At 47.0% G+C, this 18,982-nt stretch overlaps 1 protein-coding gene and 1 long non-coding RNA gene across 26 annotated transcripts in view; one reads left to right on the forward strand and one right to left on the reverse strand.

The window, feature by feature from the left end:
• Window positions 1-18,982, reverse strand: part of TACC2 (transforming acidic coiled-coil containing protein 2) — a 255,604-nt gene that overhangs the window by 206,621 nt on the left and 30,001 nt on the right. For 20 of the 25 annotated variants that reach the window (XM_021943772.2, XM_021943783.2, XM_021943782.2 and 17 more), the window contains exon 3: window positions 13,589-13,648. The exons of 2 other annotated variants lie outside the window; for them this stretch is intronic. In XM_021943772.2, the coding sequence (XP_021799464.2) occupies window positions 13,589-13,648 (60 nt within the window). Of the gene's footprint in view, window positions 1-2,654; window positions 3,016-3,089; window positions 3,251-13,588; window positions 13,649-18,982 lie in introns of those variants that run through there. 3 more of the 25 variants (XM_021943764.2, XM_021943781.2, XM_021943768.2) reach the window with 3 other exon arrangements.
• On the forward strand, window positions 20-7,958 carry LOC103887780. The gene is made up of 3 exons (XR_004176866.1): window positions 20-107; window positions 7,309-7,397; window positions 7,792-7,958. It is a non-coding gene; the product is annotated as an uncharacterized LOC103887780 (long non-coding RNA).

Consider the following 18,982-nt stretch of genomic DNA (forward strand, 5'->3'; position numbering starts at 1 on the left):
CCTTCAGACACCAGCCCGAAGCGCAAGCTAGCTTTGGCTAGGGTTCCCCTACCTGGTGCATTTCTCTGAGTGGCTGGCTATCTGTGTTCATCCCATTGTGTCCAAAGGTAAAACATAAAGATGCTTCATCTCTCAGGCACCCATACATTCTAGTGCTAACGTGAATAATACAATGCAAAAATGTTCCTTCATTTTAGCTGAAAGACAGAATGTGGGGGGAAATAAAACAACAGCAATAAATGTTCCTGTTACTGAGCACTTACTAAGGCCAGGCACTGGGCCAGTATCTTTCCATGAACTATGTCATTGAATTTGCACAACTGTCTTAAGAGAAAGATGGATATTTGTGTCCCTGTTTTAGAGCTGAGGCTTTGAGAGGTTTAGTAACTGGGCCAAGACCACACAGCAGTGGAATCTAGACATAACCGATTAGCTCTGATCCCAGAACCAGGACAGGGCGTCTCCGTTTGATCCCCTCCATGGGGCGGTGTCAAAGGAGGCAGAGAGAGCTGGGGATGATTCCTCACACAAGAGGGGGCTGCTGACCCAGGGTTGGCTTGACGTCCTTGCTGGCTGAGCCATTCCCTTAATGAGTACCCCTGCCCTGCCCCAGGGACCCCAGCCTCTTGATCTGTGCATCCAGGAAGACAATCATCCCCATAGGACAATGTCAAGACCATGGAAACTTTAAATCACCTTATAAGTTCACACTCTATAATCCTCATTTTCAGAGAAAGATTATTATTATTATTATTATTTTTTTTTTGAGACAGAGTCTCGCTCTGTTGCTCAGGCTGGAGTACAGTGGCACCATCTCGGCTCACTGCAACCTCCACCTCCCGGGTTCAAGTGATTCTCCTGCCTCAGCCTCCCAAGTAGCTGGGACTACAGGCGCCCACCACCACACCCGGCTAATTTTTGTATTTTTAGTAGAGACAGGGTTTCACCATGTTGACCAGGCTGGTCTCAAACTCCTGACCTTGTGATCTGCCCACCTCAGCCTCCCAAAGTGCTGGAATTACAGGTGCCACCGCACCCAGCCAAGACTCTTTATCTATAAATTATAAACCTTTAGATGCATGATTCTCACATTTTACTATAATAACTCAAGATTAACAATACAGAGTGGGTGGCATTTTTAATCAGGGTCCTGCATTTTTGAAATTTTAACCCAATTCCTACTTGTCTGACTGCCATGCAAACCTCAGCTCCTAACACCTGAAGCCAGGCCCCCCTTTCAATCACCAGATGACCTACAGTAAAATATTCTGCAAATAATTTAACAGATAAATCTCGTGCCCAGTATTCCATGAGCAAAATTTCTTTAAAGTAATTCTGGAAAGAAGACGAATAATAGCCCAGACAGATGCAAACAACAGATGGCATAAAGAGACAGATCTTTGCTCCGAGTCCGGGGAAGAAAGGGACCACGGTCTGCATCTCCTCAGGCAGACGGACTATAACAAGGGCTTGGATTTGTCTTTGAAGAAGAAAAAAAAAAGCAGGCCTCTCTCCCTTTTCGGCTCCACTTCTCTTTCTTTTTTTAAAAAAAATTATTTTATTATTATTATTTTTATTATTTTTTTTTGAGGCAGAGTCTCACTCTGTCGCTCAGGCTGGAGTGCAATGGTGCGATCCTGGCTCACTGCAACCTCTGCCTCCCGGGTTCAAGGGGATTCTCCTGCCTCAGCCTCCCAAGTAGCTGAAATTACAGGCGCCCGCCACCACGCCCAGCTACTTTTTTGCATTTTTAGTAGAGATGGGGTTTCACCATATTGGCCAAGCTGGTCTCGATCTCCTGACGTTGTGATCCACCTGCTTCAGCCTCCCAAAGTGCTGGGATTACAGGCGTGAGCCACGGCGCCCAGCCCACTTCTTTTTCTAATAGAAAGCTAACCTGCAAGAATGACACTAGTTCTCCCCAACAGAAACATATCTGGATGGAGTTAAAAGCGACAAAACTCTGTGTGAATGGCACATGGCACTTTTCAAAGCTCTTTGACATCCATCTGATTCTTACAAAATCCCCGTGAGCTATACTGGGCAGGTAAAATCATGTTTTCCATTTTCCAGATAAGAAACAGAGAGGCTTGCCTTCTGCCGTCTGCAGGTCTCCCACCTTGAAGTCCAATGTTCTTTCCACAAGAATACTGACACCCAACATTTACATAGCACTCTTTCTGCTACAACAACAGCAACCTAATTATTATGAACACTTTCTATGTGCCAAGTACTGCTCTTTCAAGTGTTTTACATATTTAAACTCATTCAATCCTTAGAGCCCGATGTTACAGCTAAGAATACTGGGCACAGAGAGGTTAAGCCACTTGCCCAAGGTCACACAGCTTGGAAGTGGTGGAGCCAGGATTTGGACCAGGATGGTTTGGCTCCAGAGTCTGTGCTCTTGTCCCTGCCTTATGCTGCTTTGCCATACAGTGGAATTCATTGCTTTATGGTCACTGCCATTTTGCTGCCACGCTCCAAGGAACTATAGCAATTGAACATTTGAGAATAATGTGGTATAGAAGCCTAGATTTCATGCCCAGAATAGCACCTGGCACAGAAGAGGCAGTCCATAAATATTTGTTGAATGTATGAAAAATAGATTATTCTTATTTAGTCTGGTGGTCACATCTGCAAATCGAAGGACATACCCTCAGCTCTGGGAGCTCTCTCTTTTGCCACATTTCCTAGTGTGTTTGAATCCCCCTTCCTGTTCCGCATCTTAGAGATAGTCTTAAGCTCTACTGCTTACTGGATTCCAAAGGACCTGTGTGTCAGCAGGCGTCACTGCAAAACAGCATGCATTTCTAAAGTTACTCTTTACACTTCCAAATCACAGCCTGGAAAAACAATTGGCAAGCCTTACAGGACACGTGGACTTGCCCAGTTGCTTCTTCAAATCTTTCCTTTGCTGCCATTGCTTGAGTAAACAAACAGTCTTTCGTTGGCTCTGGAACACTCCAGAGCCTGGAGTCTATTTTAAAGCAATCTTTAAACATTTACAGCAATTTTCCAGTCCTAAAAAATATACTTTGTAAGGAGCTAAAGCATTTCGCCATCAAAAAAAAAAAAAAAATTCCACTTACCTCTTAAATGCTCCATCACTCTAGACCACTGCCCACTGGTCATGCCAATAGAGTTAATTAAACCATGCTTAATTAACATGGTTAGATCATGACCACAGTGTCTGCCCGAGTCGCCCCCTCTTTGAACAAGCTCCTTGGGAGCAGCCTGACTGCAGGTGAATGCTGGGAAGTAGACCAAAGGTCATCCCCATGGCATTAGGAATCAGATTTCAGAAACAACTGCCAGACTGGCCAAATATGGAGGATGAACACATGCTCTGTGCTAGAGCCAGCCGGCTGCCCATCTTCCCTGTGAAGGGAAGGCAAATTCTCACACCAGTTCTGCTAGATCATCCCACATGTTTCTTCACCTCCAAGGGGGCACAAAAGATTGACGAATACAGGTTGCAGAGGACACCTCGGCCTAACCTAGCAGGCACTCTGTCAGGCCAACGAGTGAAAGGCTGCCAGGGTGGAATCTGTCATGGGCGTTCTCCGTACAAACTTTGGAATGTTTTCTGATGTGATACATCATGATAGAGCAGAATAATTGAATAAGCTTCGAAGTCTGAGAGAGCTGGATTTGAGTCCTCACCCTGTCCTTGTAAAAGATCGGAAAACCCAAGGCCATGTGCACGTGGTCGGCTCAAGTTCCTGTCCCCAAGCCTCTCTCCAGCACTTTGGGAGGCCGAGACGGGTGGATCACTTGAGGTCAGGAGATCGAGACCATCCTGGCTAACACGGTGAAACCCCATCTCTACTAAAAAATACAAAAAAACTAGCCGGGCAAGGTGGCGGGCACCTGTAGTCCCAGCTACTCAGGAGGCTGAAACACAAGAATCACTTGAACCTGGGAGGTGGAAGTTGCAGTAAGCCAAGATTGCACGCTGCACTTCAGTCTGGGCAACAGAAAGAGAAGAGAGAGAGGAGAGAGAGAAGCTAAATTATAAAAAGAGAGACATGGTTCCTACTACCCTCATGGAATTTTGAATTTAGTGAATAAATGAGTGATATTTAATAAACAATATCTGCCTTCCCTTCCTCAGAAGTATTTGGGTCACAAGTGGTGGCCATTACCCTAAAAGGACTCAGGAACCTCAAAGATTTAAGAGGTGACATGTTCTGATGTCTTTAGTCTGTAGGGGGCAGACTAAAGGCTTCAAAACCATACCCAATATTGATGACCTGTATGTATTTAATATTTTAGAAACAATATGATTTAAAGAGAATTGGATGAGGTCAGAAAACCCAAATCCATGTGCCCTTGGTCAGATCAGTTCCTCTCTCCAAGCCTCTCTATCTCTCCATCAACAAACGGACCCCAATCTCTGCCCTTCCCTACCTCAGTGGGTGACAGGAATGCCTTGTAAACAACAACTGTACAAATAAAAGGGAGAGTCTCTTTATTCAAAGAGCTGGGCATGTCAGGATGGCCTATACCGTGCTGCGATGTTTACCTCATTATACCTACAGTGCAGACATAAACCTTACTTCCTTTGCCCCTCTAGAATCCCCGTATCCACTCATTTTCATGCTAGAGCAGCGTGAGGTTTACTTTAAGAATGAGCGGGCAGGAAGCTGTGTGCAATTGTCCTGAAACCCAAGCTTTACTGCTTATTTAGCTGTAAGTCTTTGGGTTCTACACCTCCAGTACCATATCTGTAGAGTGGGGGTCATAACTGAAGCGTTGTTCTGAAGGTTAAATAAAGGACAAGGCTAGACCATCATAGACATTGTACATGCTGGTTGTTATTGTATAAAGAAGAAACAGATTCAAAACTCATTCATGAAGAGCCCCAGTGGCTATCTCAGCTTAAAGCAAAAGCAGTTAATCAGAAGTTCAGGTTGGGCACAGTGGCTCAAGCATGTAATCCCAGCTCTTCGCGAGGCTGAGGTGGGTGGATCACTTGAGGTCAGGAGTTCGAGACCAGCCTGGCCAACATGGTGAAACCCTATCTCTACTAAAAATACAAAAATTAGCTGGGTGTGGTGGCAGGGACCTGTAATCTCAGCTACTTGGGAGGCTGAGGCAGGACAATCGCTTGAACCCAGGAGGCAGAGATTGCAGTGAGCTGAGACTATGCCACTGAACTCCAGCCTGGGCGACAGAGTGAGACTCTGTCTCAAAAAGAAGAAAAAAAAAGAACAGCAGTTCAGTTCCCCAGCTCCTCCCAAAATTAACATTTTACACATTGATTCAGAAGATGCATCTGACCAAAACCTGGAGCCTTGCCATTTACACACTTGAGTAATTATGCCAGTGAAAACTCCGGGCTCGGGGAACACCACAGCAGGGGCTGTGGGAGCAGACAGGTGACAGTAAAGAAACTCTCTGCTGTCAAGGCCGGGTGCTGGGGCTCACACCTGTAATCCTAGCACTTTGGGAGGCCAAGGTGGGCGGATTGCCTGAACTCAGGAGTTTGAGACTGAGCTCAGGGCAACATGGTGAAACCCTGTCTCCACTAAAATACAAAAAATTAGCCAGGGGTGGTGGTGTGTGCCTGTAATCCCAGCTACTCAGGAGGCTGAAACAGGAGAATTGCTTGAACCCAGGAGGCAGAGGTTGCAGTGAGCCAAGATCACACCATTGCACTCCAGCCTGGGCGACAGAGCAGGACTCCATCTCATTACCAAAAAAAAAAAGAAAGAAAGAAAGAAAGAAAGGAAACTCTCTGCTGTCATGAAGATTGAATTAATTCTTGCTGCTTAATTTGCTCTTTGCTCAACTTCTTTCACATTAAACACAGTTAAAGCAGCCCAGATGCCCACCTGCACCCTGTGGAGTATCGGGAAATGCTGCCTGTCCTGCACTGGCTGATGCTGCTGTAATGCTGAGTTCCTTGAGTTCCTCAAGAGCTAAAGAAGGAACCTTCAAGTTAACCTTAGAGCACCAAGCATAGCTTTAAACAAGATGTGCACATATATATGGCACTTTCCTCTGTCAAGCAAAGTAACAATAACCACACAGGGCCTGAGCAACAGACAACCTCAGTCTTTCTTGATGACCAGACCCTGGGGACGGCTCGCATACACAGATTCTCCTGTCCTCCCGGTCCTCTGTTCCTCAGATGTCCACAGTGCTGAGGTCTCCTTCAGGAGCAAACTTCACCCAGGCCATATCTTGTACACAGAGCAGGGACCCGACCGGGGGAGACCTGCCCACGCTGGGGGAGGCGTGCCTGCTGAGCTGGCTCTAGGTCCTTCTGATGTCGCCTACTTCCTGCTCATCTGCAGCTCTGAGCTCAAACATCAGATCCCCAGGAAAGCCTTCCCTGACACCCAGGCTAGGTCTGGGGTCTGTGCACCTGTCTTCTTGCTTCATAGCATTGATCACAGTTTCTGGAGTTGAAAATTATGTTTTTTGGGACTTGCTACAGAAACACCCAGAAGTATTAGAATGGAGTTAATGAATGATGATATGTTTTCAAGTCAGATCATTCTAATGATAGGATTGAATGTCTTTTCTTCCTTCCCACACGGTCAGAGCCATAGATGGGAATCATGACAGTCCCACGGCCAAGGGCAACTCCAGAAAGTGGTAATGCAGGGGTTAGGGTTGCCCTTCCCTTCTGAAATCCACATGTGTGGAGCTTGGAGCCCGGGTGTCCCCTGTAGGGCTCTCCAGAACTGAACAACTGTGAAGCCCACCTTCAGCATTTGGGGCTGTGGGCTGGCATGGCCCTTATTTCACCATAGAGCTTTCTACACAAGTCATGATGCATGAAACCCCCGGAAGGGCTGTCAAGTGGAGACAGCTCTCATCACAGCATCGCCACCACCTCTTTCCCGGAGAGGGACACACATAAGCCAGGACCCTGACACTCTCAGGGACAGGTGATGCTCCTCTTGGCTGTTAGACATTCCCCCCAACTTCCTACTGGACCGTGTCCTCCCACTCCCCAAACGAGTCACCCTTTAGAGCTGTGGTTATACATATGGCGTTCTCTTCATTTCCAACCACCAGGTGGTGCAATATCTCACTTGTGCAAGTGTACTTTAGTAACGGAGGCTGCTTGGAGCCTCCTGAGAACAGCCTCCAAGAGGCCTAAGTGAGTCCATTCCCAAAGGAAGGAGCAAGAGTAACAACTAGGACTCAGCTTGCTGCAAAAGGCACCCACAAGGGGGCCGGGCTGAGGCTCCATGGCCCCAGCTCAGTAAGAGGAACCTCCGATTAGCGGATAGAACAGGTTTCAGGCTGAGTGTGGCAATTTTCCTCTGTCAATGGCTTCTCTTCCCTCAGGAACAGAGAACAGAACCCAAACCTACCACTAAAATTCAGAGTTTCAATGGCATTTGTGCTGACAAAACAAGACATCACAGGATATGAAGGTAAGACTATAGTGATGTTATTAAAACGGACTTCTTGAATAAGATAAATCAGTTTGTAATTAATGCAACAATTAATTGTTGTCAAAAAGTATCAAAAGCAAATATTGTTGAAATAAACTGCCGGCTCACTGCCTAGAGGCTCCGAGGAGACATCCTGTTGTGCCTACCTCCCTGCCTCCCTCATCTTCCTGAAGGCCCAGTCCTCCCAGGCACTTGTTGTCCCCCAACACCACATCTCAGGCCGCCACAGACCCTGCTGCCTCATCTGACCTTGTCTCCACCCCCACCTTCCAATTCCCACACCTTTTTCTGCACTCAGATCAGCAGCCTGAACCCTTATATCCCAGGATCATCACAGAACAGACCCTTAACCTTCCCATCTTTCCCACGCCAGCTGTCCTCTGAGAACCTACCAGGTTCCGACCCTATCAAGGGGAGGCTGATTTTCCTTCCACAAGCCCAGAAGATCATGGCTTCAAAATAGAATCAGGAGGTCGGGCACGGTGGCTCACACCTGTAATCCCAGTACTTTGGGAGGCCAAGGTGAGTGGATTACCTCAGGTCAGGAGTTCGAGCCCAGCATGGCCAACATGGTGAAGCCCCATCTCTACTAAAAAATACAAAAATTAGCCAGGCGTGGTGGCACGTGCCTGTAATCCCAGTTACTCCAGAGGCTGAGGCAGGAGAATCACTTGAACCCAGGAGGCAGAGGTTGCAGCGAGCCAAGATTGCACCACTGCACTCCAGCCTGGCTGACATAGTGAGACTCTGTCTCAAAACAAAACAGAAAAAAAGCAAAAAACACAAAATAGAGTCAGGAACCTTGTGCACTCCCCCGTGTTCTAAGCCATTTCGCATCCCGCCACCTGCAAAACTCAATGTCCCTTAATGCTATGATGCTGTAACCGAGTACCCCATTTTTCTAAGAGAAAGAAAATGGTTTTAATTATTATTTCTTCTTCTTTTCTCTCTCCTTTTCTCATGTTCCTCACTTCCTACGTAGCTCTTTAGAAATGCAATTATAACCTTATAGCCTTGACCTTCCCTTCACCAGACACTCCCTACAGGACAAGCTTATCTGACTATGTGCTCACTTAGAAGCTCCAGAGCCAGAGAGCTCTCCCACCAGGAAATTGCCTCAAGAGACAGCTGTCAATTTCCAACCTCAAGTACGCCCACGACGGAACTCTCTCCCACCTGGAGAGCATCTCAAGACAATGACCACCTTAGAACCTAGTTTTGTGCCAGCTGGACCGCCTGGTGGATAAGGCACTGAAGTGAGCCCAGTGGTCCCCCACCTGCTCGCTCCCTGCCCGCCTGCTGTGCATGCAAAGTCCCCCCTTTAAAAGTCCCTGCTTTCTGCCCCAAAACCAAAGCAGTGCCCTCAAAAAGAGAAGCCTGTACTTTTTCCTTTCCAAAGCTAAGCTTTGGAATAAAAAGTCACTTTTTCATGTCAGCCCTCACTCTTGTTTTTTGGTTTGTGTGTTTATTTGTTTTTAGAGACAGGGTCTCACTCTGTCACCCAGGCTGGAGTGCAGAGGCGCCATCTTGGCTCACTGCAACCTCTGCCCCCTCTCCCCCAAGGGCTGAAGTGATCCTCCCACCTCAGCCTCCTGAATAGCTGGGACCACAGGTGCACACCACCACACCCTGCTAATTTTTTGTATTTTTAGTAGAGACAGGGGTCTCGCCATGTTGCACAGGCTAGTCTCAAACTCCTGTAGCTCTTGTTAATTGGACTCTACAAGTGGTGAGTGACTGAAGCTTTGGTTTGGTTACAACGCTACTGAGTGCACTCCTTTTACCCTCCTAGGTATCTCCTACAAAAACAAACAAGAAACCACAAAAACCTACAAAAAACCTCACCTGGGAGCCTGGCCGCCCAGGCTTCTTGCTCTCTATTATCCCCGGACCTCAGCCCCATCCAGAATAATGAGCCAAACACAGCTGAGGGGCTCAGCCCCTTGATTTTTGTGTACAAGAGAGTCAGGCACCGTGACTGTTGAACTGCAAAGAATAACCCAAGACCCTGAGCTTGAAGCAGAGGAGATTTACTCACACAGATGGGTATATATGAGGGACTGCAGCTCCTGCGAAGGCTCAGAGACCATCTCCCTGAACTAGCCACTGGGACTCAACAAAGCAAAAGCCAGAGAGGTTTGGAAGGAAATGTGGCTGGTTGGTTTTAACCAGTCCTTCGCTTGTCAGTTTCCAATTGGCCGGTTTGAGGAGCTCAGCCAGACTGAGTGCTGAGTCTCAAGTCTGCTGAACCCAGACGGAGCTGGGTACAAGTTCACCATCAGCTGCTCTGCTTCCTCCTTAGGGAGCCCTGACTGCTGGGGTCTCACCCCCACGGTGAGTGAGCACACAGGCTCAAATCCCAGTGAAATGCTCTTTTTTCACCATGGCTTTGTACCACAGGTAGAAGAAAGCCAGACTCCTTAACAGGGCTGCTCGGGACCTACAAAAATGAGCCACTTCCCTGGCTGCACAGCTCACCATAATTTGCCTCATCCACTTTTCTCCAGCCACTCTGGCCTTCTTTGCTGATCTTAAAGTACAGCAAGCTCATTCCTCCCACACCTGTTACACTATTCCTATACTATACACACCTGTTACCTTATTCCACAATGTTCCTTTTACAAAACCTTATGTGGCTGTCTCCTTCTCAGTACACCAGGTGTCTACAGAGAGCTGTCCCCTGCACTGCATCAAAAATACCCCAACCACAACGACATACTACTTCACACCCACGAACATGACTGTAATTTAAAAACAACAACACAAAGTAACAAGTGTTGAAGACGATGTAGAGAAACCGGAACATCCGTACATTGCTAGTGGAAACGTAAAATAGTGCAACTGCTGTAGAAAAGTTGAGTGGTTCCTCAAAAACTTAAACATGGAATTATCGTCTGATCTAGCAATTCCACTTCTAGGTATATACCCGAAAGAATAGAAAGCAGAGCCTCAGATACGTACATGGACACCCATATTCATCACAGCATTATTCACAACAGTCAAAAGGTGGAAGCAATCCAAGCGTCCATCTACTAAAAATACAAAAATTAGCTGGGTGTGGTGGTGCACGCCTGTAATCCCAGCTACTCGGGAGGCTGAGGCATGAGAATCACTTGAACTTGGGAGGTGGAGGTTGCAGTGAGCTGAGATCTCAAAGTGAGACTCTGTCTCCAAAAAAAAAAAATGGATTTGCAAAATGTGTTCTATACATACAATGGAATATCATTCGGCCTTATAGAGAAAGGAAATTGTGACATGCAGCAACGTGGGTGAACCTTGAGGACATTATGCTTAGTGAAATAAACCAGTCGCAAAAGTGAAATAATAATCACATACAAATACTATATGATTCCACTTACATGAGGTACCTACGGTAGTTTAATTCACAGAGAGAAAGTAGCCAGCTGCAGTAACACATGCCTATAATTCTAGCTACTAGGGAGGCTGAGGAGGGAGGACTGATTGAGCCCAGGAATTGGAGGTTGCAGTGAACTATGATTGCACTACTGCACTCCATCCTCGGCGAAAGAATAAGACCCGGTCAGAAGGAAGGAAGGAGGGAAGGAGGGAAGGAGGGAAGGAAGGAAAGAAGGAAAGAAAGGTTCTCAAGGGTTGGGGAGAGGGAGAATGTGGGCACAGAGTTTCAGTTTGGGAAGATGAAAAAGTTCTGGAGATGGATGGTGGTGATGGTTGCACTGCAATGTACTTAATTCCACTGAACTGTCCACTTAAAAATGGTTACAATGGTAAATCTTATGTTATATATATTTTACTGCAATAATCATAAATAAATAGCCTCCTGACCGTGGTTACCATTGGAAATTTTAGGATGCGTTTTTGCCTATTAGCGCCTCATAAGGAAGCTTCATTCGAGCAGATCACAGCCGAATTGTTCACTGCTGATTCTCAAGTGCTAGAGCAATGCCTGGTAAACAATACGTATGCAGTAAAGTCTCAAATGTATTCACTGATGTCTGTTTATTCACTTGCTTATCTGACTCCTCGATTGGCTGTAAGTTCCAGAGAGTAGGGCCCTTGTTTGTCTTGCTTCTCTAGAGATCACAGCACGTAAATAAGTACCAGCTGCCCAGCAGGGAGGGGCTTCCCAAATGTCCACCAACCCAATGAAAAACCATATCCACATCACATCCCGACGTGGGAGCTTGTGACTGAGCTCTTGAGCTCTGCTGCAAAGCGCTATGGAAGACCCCTGTGAGATGGAGCTGGACAAAATGCTCTTCCCCTAACAGGGACACCCGTGGGAGCCTGGACTAGGATCCCCCAAGATGGCTTCTGGTCTCCAACCTGCCACTGATTTATGGCAGTAAGTGCCTTGTCCTTTGGATCCACCATGCACAAAGCTGAAAAATAATGGAGGTGGACCAGATTAGTGTTTCTTTCCAACTCTGATTCCAAAGCGTTTTTTTTTTTTTTTTTTGAGACGGAGTCTCGCTCTGTCGCCCAGGCTGGAGTGCAGTGGCGTGATCTCGGCTCACTGCAACCTCTGCCTCCCAGGTTCAAGCAATTCTCCTGCCTCAGCCTCCTGTGTAGCTGGGATTACAGGCATGCGCCACCACGCCCGGCTAATTTTTGTATGTTTAGTAAAGACGGGGTTTCACCATATTGGTCAGGCTGGTCTCAAACTCCTGACCCCGTGATCCGCCCACCTCAGCCTCCCAAAGTGCTGGGATTATAGGCATGAGCCACTGCACCCGGCCCCAAAACATTTTCTTCTAAGAGCTATCTTGCATTATAAGGCCATATAGGGTAAGTTGCGCTGGTGGAAGGGTTGGGGGCAGGAAGCTGGATTCTCCCCTCTCCACTTCCTCTTTGTCCTCGGCCGGTCCAGGAAGCATTGCTGTTGGCTCCAGGATTTCCCAGAACCCAGTTTGAAAACCACTGGCCCAGCAGCCTGAGTGACCCAGAGTTCCAATTCTCACTCCTCCACTCACCCAAATGACCCGGGATGATTAACCTTCCGAGGCTCCTTCTGAGTCTATAAAACACGAGTCATCAGCCCAGATCATGGGATAATGAGGAGAAGCAGATGAACTCACACGTATGAAAAGGTTTCACAACGCTCTATGCAAATGGTTATTTCACAACCTGAAACATCACTGCTTGCTGGGATCTGCAGAGAAACAAATGCATCGGGTGCGCCCACCTAACAGCCATCCTCCAGGGGAGAGCAGCTTTTTTTTATTTTCTCTTTCTTTTGAGACAGAGTCTCACTCTGTCACCAAGGCTGGAGTGCAGTGGCGTGATCTCGGCTCACTGCAATCTCTGCTTCCCGGATTCAAGCACTTCTCCTGCCTCAGCCTCCTGAGTAGCTGGGATTACAGGTGTGTGCCACCACGCCTGGGTAATTTTTGTATTTTCACCATGTTGGTCAGACTGGTCTTGAACTCCTGACCTCAAGTGATCTGCCCGCCTTGGCCTCCCAAAGTGCTGGGATTACAGGCATGAGCCACCACTTCACCTGGATGACTGCCATGCCTGGCCAGGTGTGAAGGGGACTTCAGAGCAGGCCAGTGAGGAGCCAGGGGTTTTACAGCCTCACCCTGACCACACCCATAAACACACACTAACCTCAAGGTCCTCTCCAGGAAAAAGCACTGTGAGATGATGCAAAGTTCCTTATTTACCGTCTTCCCTAGTGGATGGCAAACACTTTGGGCAGAGCTACAGCAGCGGAACTCAGCTAGCACACTGTTGCATGATACTGACAGCTGATTCAGAATTTAGTCTTCTTTTACAACGAATTGGTTTTGCTCACAGGCGGCAAAGGTGGGGTCCCCACCCCATCCCCAGCTTCACTTGCAGACAAATCATATCAAAGTAGAAGAGTTCAGAGGGGTTAGTATTGGCTCCCAGCATCTGCGTTCCTTTCTGCTGGCAACATAAGCCTTATTCAGCACCGTGGAACGTATCAACCAAGCCAGTTCTTGGACAGGCACACTAAAATACTATCCTAAAAAATCTAAACATAAACTGTCGGTTTCGACTGTGTTTTACAACTTATTTGGGGTGGATGGAAGAAGCAATGGAAGAGGGAGGAGGAGAAAATCTAAATATATAAATGCACATGCCACACCAAATGTTTGCAACCATCTTGACGTTAGGAAGGGGCTTGAGAGGGAAGCCATGCAGAACAGCACATTCCCCAGTACCTGTGGGGGCTCGGGGTTTGGAGGCCACAGGATGACGTTATGCAAGCCGGCGTCCTCCTGCTGAAATGCAAAGGGATCTCACCGTTAGGACAGGTCACAGGGAACAGGACCAGATGGACAATCTCTGCTGTTTTCGTGGGGTTTTGTTGTTGTTGTTGTTTTGTTGGTTTTTTGAGACACAATCTTGCTGTGTTGCCCAGGCTGCAGTGCAGTGGTGTAATCTCAGCTCACTGCAAACTGAGCCTGCCAGGTTCAAGCGATTCTCCTATCTCAGCCTCCCGAGTTGCTGGGATAACAGGTGCATGCCACCATGCCCGGCTAATTTTTGTATTTTTAGTAGAGATGGGGTTTCACCATGTTGACCAGGAAGATTTCAAACTCCTGACCTCAGGTGATCACTCACCTTGGTCTCCCAGAGTGCTGGGATTACAGGCGTGAGCCACTGCGCCTGGCCATTCTGCTGGCAACATAAGCCTTATTCAGCATCGCGGAACATATCCCAGGCCAAACCCAGGAGGCATGCTCCCACGCTGCCCATGGCATCCCAGAAATGAGACAACAGAGAGAGAGGAGGAACCAGGAGCCCGAGGGTGTATGAAGTACACAGGGCCAGGACTGGGCAGGCCTGTCCCTCACCCTTTGCTCTGGTGACACAGCTGCTCCTCAGTGCCTGGTCCTTAATCTGTGAACAGGAGGTTTCTTCAGACTTGCATCTTTCCTTCCAAACATTCCCTAGCAAGCAGGATTCAGGGACCTCCAAGTGCACTCATAGTCAGAGTCTCCTGAGGGGCTAGGGGCCTGGGTGCGATGAGGAGTGTGCCCGCTGGGGCAAAGATAGCAGTTTGGAGGTGTTCACAGTGATCCAGGTGTGACCGGGTAGGGTTGTGACAGCAGGGATGGGGAGGAGAAAAACTGTTAGAAAAGATCATTTCACGGATATGTGCTGCCTTTATGTCCTTTGAGAAACTGCTCCAAGGGATATTGAAGCGGCTGGTATAGAGCTGGGCCCACCTTGGCCCTATTGGGGCGAGTGTATGACTCACGAGGCTATCAGAGTGCCCCATATTCTGGGCACAGTGATTGACTTCAGAGAGGGCACATGACACAATCAGGGTCACTCAGATTCCTTATGGGAGCTGATCAGGAGGCTGAGGCCGGGCGCGGTGGCTCATGCCTGTAATCTCAGCACTTTAGGAGGCCAAGGCAGGCGGATCACCTGAGGTCAGGAGTTCAAGGCCAGCCTGGCCAACATAGTGAACCCCCATCTCTGCTAAAGAAAAATAATAATAATACAAAAATTATCTGGGCGTGGCGGCATGCATCTGTAATCCCAGCTACTCGGGAGGTTGAGGCAGGAGAATCGCCTGAACCCGGGAGGTGGAGGTTGCAGTGAGCCAAGATCACACCACTGCACTCCAGCCTAGGTGACAGAGTGAGACTCTGTCTCGATAAAAAAGAGAAGGCTGGACCATTGGCTGGAAGAAGCATGGAAGGCTGGACCTGCCAAGGGCATCTTTTCCACCAGGCTGGGGGCACCTCCCTGGACACTAGGGAATCACAAAGGAAAGCAGAGCACGACCCAGTGAGAGGGATCCCCAGAGCCATCTTTTGAATCTCTGGACTCAGCCACTATTGCAGCCAGAACCTCTCTGTGGGCTTCTCAATTCTATAAGCCAAGAATCCCTTTTTCTGCTTATGGTCACTGAAGATAGTCTTTTATCTCTTACAACTTTAAAAAAAGTTCTAATTAGCCAGAAATTTGGAAGGCTAAATGGCCAGGCCATTCATCAATTAATTAATTAAACATAGGGTGACTTATCAGATGTGGGGGTGGAATTGGATGGAGTCAGGGATGACCCCCAGATTTCTGTCTTGGATGGCCGGGTGGATCATGGTACCCAAGAGGGGGATCACAGGACGATGAGCATTATGGGGGCAGAAGCTGAGTTTGGGTTGGAGGGACTTGGGATGGCTGTGGGTCACCAGGTACAGATAGGTCTGGAGTCCCAGTTCCCTGAGAGAGCCCTGAGTCTCGTAGCCAGACACACCCACGCTTCATTCCTACTTGTTTCTCTACCAAAGGCAGACCCTCATCTGGTCCTGGAATCCTAAAGGCCACCCCACTTCTCCAACCTCAGCCAGACATGACCCAAACCTCCGCCAAACAGGGTCATGTCGGGCTGAGGCTGGAGAAGTGAAAACTTGCAGAGCTAGGAAAACATCTGCTCACTCAAGCAGAATGAAGACTGAGGAGGGGAGATGGAGTCAGGAGCTGGTAGGAGGTGAGAAATGAGGGACAGGTGGAGTGGGATGCGGGTATTGAACCCCCACACCAGCACTTTTACCTTTCTAATTAGTAAAGATCTGAAGCATTAAAACATCCATCACCTGCAAGGATGCAGTGACACAGGCTCTCATGTCCTGGTGGGAGAAGTTGACATCACTGTTTTGGAAGGCATTTTGACAATGTATACAGCAAGAGCCTTTTGAAAGTACTATTCCTTCGTTTGACACTGCAATTCCGTTTCTAATGAGTTTATCCTAAGTAAACAGTGTACATTCAATTCTGGACAGTGAGGTTTCATGAAAGTAATGAGGAGAAAAATGTAACCCATTTTCAATGTTGCCTATATTCAGGTAGAAATTCATTGCAGGTTAAAGAAGTTTACCCACCTCCCCTAGGCGTTCTGTTAAAGCAGTTTAAGTCAAATATTCCTGTATTCTAGGGTTTCTCAACCTCAGCACTGTTGACATTTTGTGCTGGATAATTCTTTATTGTGGGGGACTGTTCTGTGCATTGTAGAATACTCTGCAGCAACACTGACCTCTACCTACCAGATGCCAGTAGCACTCTATCTCTGAGTTGTGACAACAAAAACTGTCGTGAGATATTGCTAAATGTCCCCTGAAGCACAAAATCACACACCTCCCGCCCCACCCCATCCCACCCCCTGCCCACTGCTGTATCTTGTTTGTAGCCAGTAGGGGGGCCTGCAGGGGGCTTAGGGTCCAAAAGGATCCATAAGACCCCAAAGAAGGGGTTGAACCTGAGCTGCTTGGTTTGTTAATGAGCAGGACTAAAGGCCAAAATATGTCTAGTGGCCCATACTCTGCACATTGAGGGCACTCACCCGATAGCTGTGCCCTTCTCAACTCTAAAACACAAGACAGAACATTCCTTTAAGTGGAAATTACTGGGAGACGTGCCCGGAGCCAACCCCAGCCAGCAGGCACATTTGTTTGGCCCACAGAGTGCTTAAAAATAATTGAAATTAGTTGCCAACATTTTCTTAAAATGTAAGATTTCTTTACACAATCTCTTCTAGAAAACAGAACAGGAGCAAGCACTTCCCAACTCATTTTGTGAGGCTAGTATTATCCTGATACAAAAACCAGACATAAAAGAAAACTACAGAACCCTTCTTGAATTAGATAAAGTCAACAAAAGTCGGTCAGATCAACAATCATCGTCTCAGACTGGTTCAACATTAAAGAAATCAATCAGGTCTCAATCAACAGACCGAAAGAATCATGAATTATTGATCAACAAAATTTTGTCGAATAGAACATAATTCGATTAATGATATCTTTCAACAGACAGATCTTTCAGATCAAAGGGCTCTTCTTTCGATCAAAGGTCATCAAAGGTCAGGGAAGGGAAGGAGGAAGGAGAGAGGGAGGAGGGAGAGGAAGAGGAAGGAAGGGAAGGGAAGAAGGAAGGAAGGAAGAGAGGAAGGAGGAAGGAAGGAAAGGTTAGTTTGTACAAAATGGGAAAAAGAAACTAAATAAATAAAACTGCCCATATATTTTAAAATAAAATTGATTATGTACATAGAAAATCCCGAAATCTACAAAAACAAACAAACTTCTTGGAACTAATAAAGTTAATTCAGCAAGATCTGGGATACAAAATCAGCATGCAAAAATCATTCATTATTAATGAACACGTGAATATAAAATTAAAACAGGATACCAGTAGTCCTCCAAAAGAAAATCTAATACTTAGGTATAAACTTCACAAAATAATACAGGATCTATATGTTGAAGATTACAGAAATGATAATGAAAAGAAAAATAGAGCCCAAGCGTGGCCGGTTCCACCTGTAATCCCAGCACTTTGGGAGGCTAAGGTGGGCAGATCCTGAGTCCAGGGGAGATCAAGACCATCCCTGGCCAACATAGTGAAACCCTATACTACTAAAAATACAAAAAGGTGGCCAGGTGTGGTGGCCACCTGTACTCCCCAGCTATTTGGAAGAGTAAGGGAAATAAAAGCTTGAACCCAGAATTGGAGGTTGCAGCGAGCGAGATGCAGCATACTGCAGCCTGGGCAACAGAATGAGACTCCATCTCAAAAAAAAAAAAAAAAGAAAAGAAAAGAAAAAAGAAAAGAAAAGATGACCTAATATGATGTGGAGAACCTTACCATGTGTTCATAGATTGGAAGACTCAGTATATTAAAGTCAATTCTCCTCAAATTATTATGGTGGACTATAATTCCTATCAAAATCCCAGAAAATTATTTTGTAGACATGTGGACAGATTTATTCTAATGTGTATGTATGGAAAGTCAGAGGTGCAAGAATAGCAAAAACAATTTTGGAAAAGAATAAAATGAGATTTCAAGCCTTATTATATAGCCACAGTAATCAAGACAATCAATGGACAGAATAGCAAACAGAACCACACAAATATGCCTAACTGATTTTTGACAATGGAGCAGAATGGTTTAATGGAGAAAAATACTCTTTTAAAATGTTGTTAGAAAGATGGACATTCACAGTAGACGCGGTGGCTCTGGCATCCCAACCGCTTGGGAGGCGGCCCAGTGGATCACACGAGGTCAGGAGATCCGAGACCACATCTCTACCACTAAAATACAAAAAATTAGCTGAAGTGGTGGCTGAGCCTGTAGTCCCAGCTACTCAGGCAGCTAGCAGAGGCAAAGAGAGCGTTGTGAACCCAGGAGGCAAGAGCTTGCAGTGAGCGAGATCCTCGACAGACGGGCGGGCGGGCGGGCGACGCGGGCAGGCGGGCAGGGCAGGCGGGCAGGCGGGCGGGCGGGCAGGCAGCAGGCAGGCGACCCGGCAAAACCCGCTGCCGCCGCCCGCCCGCCGATCGGATCGTCAGGATCCTTCCGGCAAATTGCAAAAGGCCACTTTATCCAAAATATACAAAAAACTTGTAAAACTCAACAATAAGAAAACAAACAACCTAACTTTAAAATGGGGCAAAGACCTGAACAGACACCATACCAAAGGAGATATACAGATGGCAAATAAGCATATGAAAAGACATTCCACATCCTATGAGAAATGCAAATTAAAGCAACAAGATACCACTATATACCTATTAGAATGACCCAAAATCCAGAATACCGACAACATCAAAGGC

The sequence above is a fragment of the Papio anubis genome, chromosome 11, assembly GCF_008728515.1.
Source record: "Papio anubis isolate 15944 chromosome 11, Panubis1.0, whole genome shotgun sequence".
NCBI classification, from domain to species: domain Eukaryota; kingdom Metazoa; phylum Chordata; class Mammalia; order Primates; family Cercopithecidae; genus Papio; species Papio anubis.